General features: G+C 54.4%; 1 protein-coding gene across 1 annotated transcript in view; it reads left to right on the plus strand.

The window, feature by feature from the left end:
• Window positions 1-1,695: 1,695 nt before the first annotated feature.
• Window positions 1,696-2,500, plus strand: part of LOC126991594 (serine/threonine-protein kinase PknJ-like) — a gene marked incomplete at its 3' end in the record, with an annotated part of 2,189 nt that continues 1,384 nt past the window's right edge. Inside the window, exon 1 of the mRNA XM_050850302.1 lies at window positions 1,696-2,421. Within this exon, the coding sequence (XP_050706259.1) occupies window positions 1,696-2,421 (726 nt within the window). The remainder of the gene's footprint in view (window positions 2,422-2,500) is intronic.

Raw genomic sequence — 2,500 nt, forward strand, 5'->3', positions numbered from 1 at the left:
CTGAAGATCCGGATCTTTGCTCTTCTGCACAGGTATCGACAACGCCATATACTCGTGTTGAGCGATTCCATAACACCGTGGGCCAGACCAATCCACCCTAAGACTTCCTGGCCAGACACACCGCTGTTATGAATTACGGTACCCGGATACATGAAACTTTCCGAGATTTCAACGTCCTCGCCACACGCATTAACAGACGGTACTGTGTCATCCAGCAAGCTACCAAACAACAGTACCTTGGTCTTGGCCCAGGAGACCTGGAGTCCCAAGGGCTTTGCCTCCTCGTGCAGTGCCTCGAGAGCCATCACCAAAACCTCCAGCGACTCCGCCAGGATTACTGCATCATCAGCAAAAACAAGGTCACTGACCCTGATATTGCCAATGGATGCTTCGCAATGATTCTGGCCCTCAACTCTGCCTAGTACCCAGTCCATACACGTGAAAGAAGCTGGACACACACACACACACACACACACACACACACACACACACACACACACACACACACACACACACATACTTCACAGCATTCTCTGCCCCAGAATACAGGTCAGTCAGCAGACCAATAGTCCTCGCAGGAATCCCACGGAGTCGCAGAAGATCCCGAGTGCCTCACGGTGCACTGAATCAATCGCCTTCTTGAGATCGACATAGGCTGCAAACATCCTCTGTCGAAATTCACCTGGCGCTCCACCAGTACGCGAAGCGCTAAGATAAGATCAGTTGTTGACTTACCAGGCGTGAACCCAGACTGTTCAGGTCTCTGCAGCTTCAGCAGCTACCTGCGAATTCGCATCAGCATTAGGTGGGGTAGCCCCTTGCCTTTCACACTGAGCAGTGAAATACCACGGTAGTTGTTGCACTCCTGGGGGTCCCCTTTCCCTTTCCAGATAGGGACGATCAACCCCCTCTTCCAGTCAGGAGGAATGTTACCGGACTGCCTTACGGCAGTCAAGACCGCATGCAACCCATGGATCATGGCTTCACCTCCAACTTTGAGCAGCTCCGCGCTGATGTTACAGGCACCAGGTGCCTTCCCACACCTCAACTTTGCCACAGCCTCCCTGATCTCACCCAGAGAGGGTGGGTTTTCGTCAATGGGTGGGTCAGCATTCACCACTTGCAACCCAACAAGGAAGTTGCTTACATGGAGGGTCCGCCATAATATATATATATATATATATATATATATATATATATATATATATATATATATATATATATATATATATATATATATATATATATATATATATATATATATATATATATAATTCGCTCCCAGATTTATTAGCAAAATGTGTTTAAGAGCCCCATAGAAAACTGGTTAATAGAGGCAATAATTTTTAGCACTTTTTCACAAATTTCTTAGTATTAGCGCACGCTCTCGATAAGCTAATACCAGATATTCCAACAACAGGGTGTGTGTGTGTGTGTGTGTGTGTGTGTGTGTGTGTGTGTGTGTGTGTGTGTGTGTGTGTGTGTGTGTGTGTGTGTGTGTGTGTGTGTGTGTGTGTGTGCGTGCGTGCGTGCGTGCGTGCGTGCGTGTGTTCGTGCATGCGACAGCCGTCCAGATCTAGACTCCCTCTTTTTCCGCCTTAACTCCAAGCTAAACCGAACTGAACAAAACTAACCGTCTAAAACCGAGGTCTGGCCCTAAATCGCCACACACATACGGCATGGTGAGACAGAGACATGGCTCCCCCTCACACCATCCCCCTCCTCGTTCTGACGAGGGAGCGCATCGACACGCTGGTGGCCGAGCACAAGCAGGTGCTTGGCCGCGGCGCCTCGTCCACGGTGTACTTGGTGGAGGTCGGCGGCGCCCTGTGCTGCCTCAAGGTGGCAAGGGAGCAGCGCCTCGCCGCCATGTTCCGCAGGGAGTTTGACATCCTGCTGGACCTGGACGGCGCGGCGGGCGCCCCCAAGGCCTTGGGCACCAGCTTTGGGTTCCCCGCCATGCTCACCACCTTCCGCGGCCAGAACACCTTCTGCGACCTGCACAACCTTGCTCCCCGCGACACTCACAAACTGGCGGCCTTCATGGCGCTGGCCCGGGACGTGCGGCAGCTCCACGCCCGCGGCTACGCCCACACCGACATCAAGCCCGACAACGTGGTGCTGCACCAAGGCGCCGACGGCCTCCTGCAGGTGTTCCTCATTGACTACGGCTTGGCCAAGACATTCGGCACAGGACTCCGCATCGCGCGCACGCACACGCACCGCACGCCCTGGATTGCCCCTGAGCTGCGGCGCGGCGCGCCCTGCTCGCCCCCCGTGGACGTGTTCTCCCTGGGCTACGTCCTGAGGCGCGTCCTGGCCACGTGCCACACACGCTACCCCGGCCTGGAGGTGCTAGCCGACAGCGCCATGGCAGCAGACCCGGCACAGCGGCCCTCGGTGGCCCAGATCATCGAGACAGTCAGGATTTACGCGGGAGAGACATCCAGGAAGGCGGCCTTTGTCCGGCGTGTTCGCAAGGCCTTTTCCTGCCTCTTCC

Source organism: Eriocheir sinensis, unplaced genomic scaffold, assembly GCF_024679095.1.
Source record: "Eriocheir sinensis breed Jianghai 21 unplaced genomic scaffold, ASM2467909v1 Scaffold303, whole genome shotgun sequence".
Classification (NCBI taxonomy): domain Eukaryota; kingdom Metazoa; phylum Arthropoda; class Malacostraca; order Decapoda; family Varunidae; genus Eriocheir; species Eriocheir sinensis.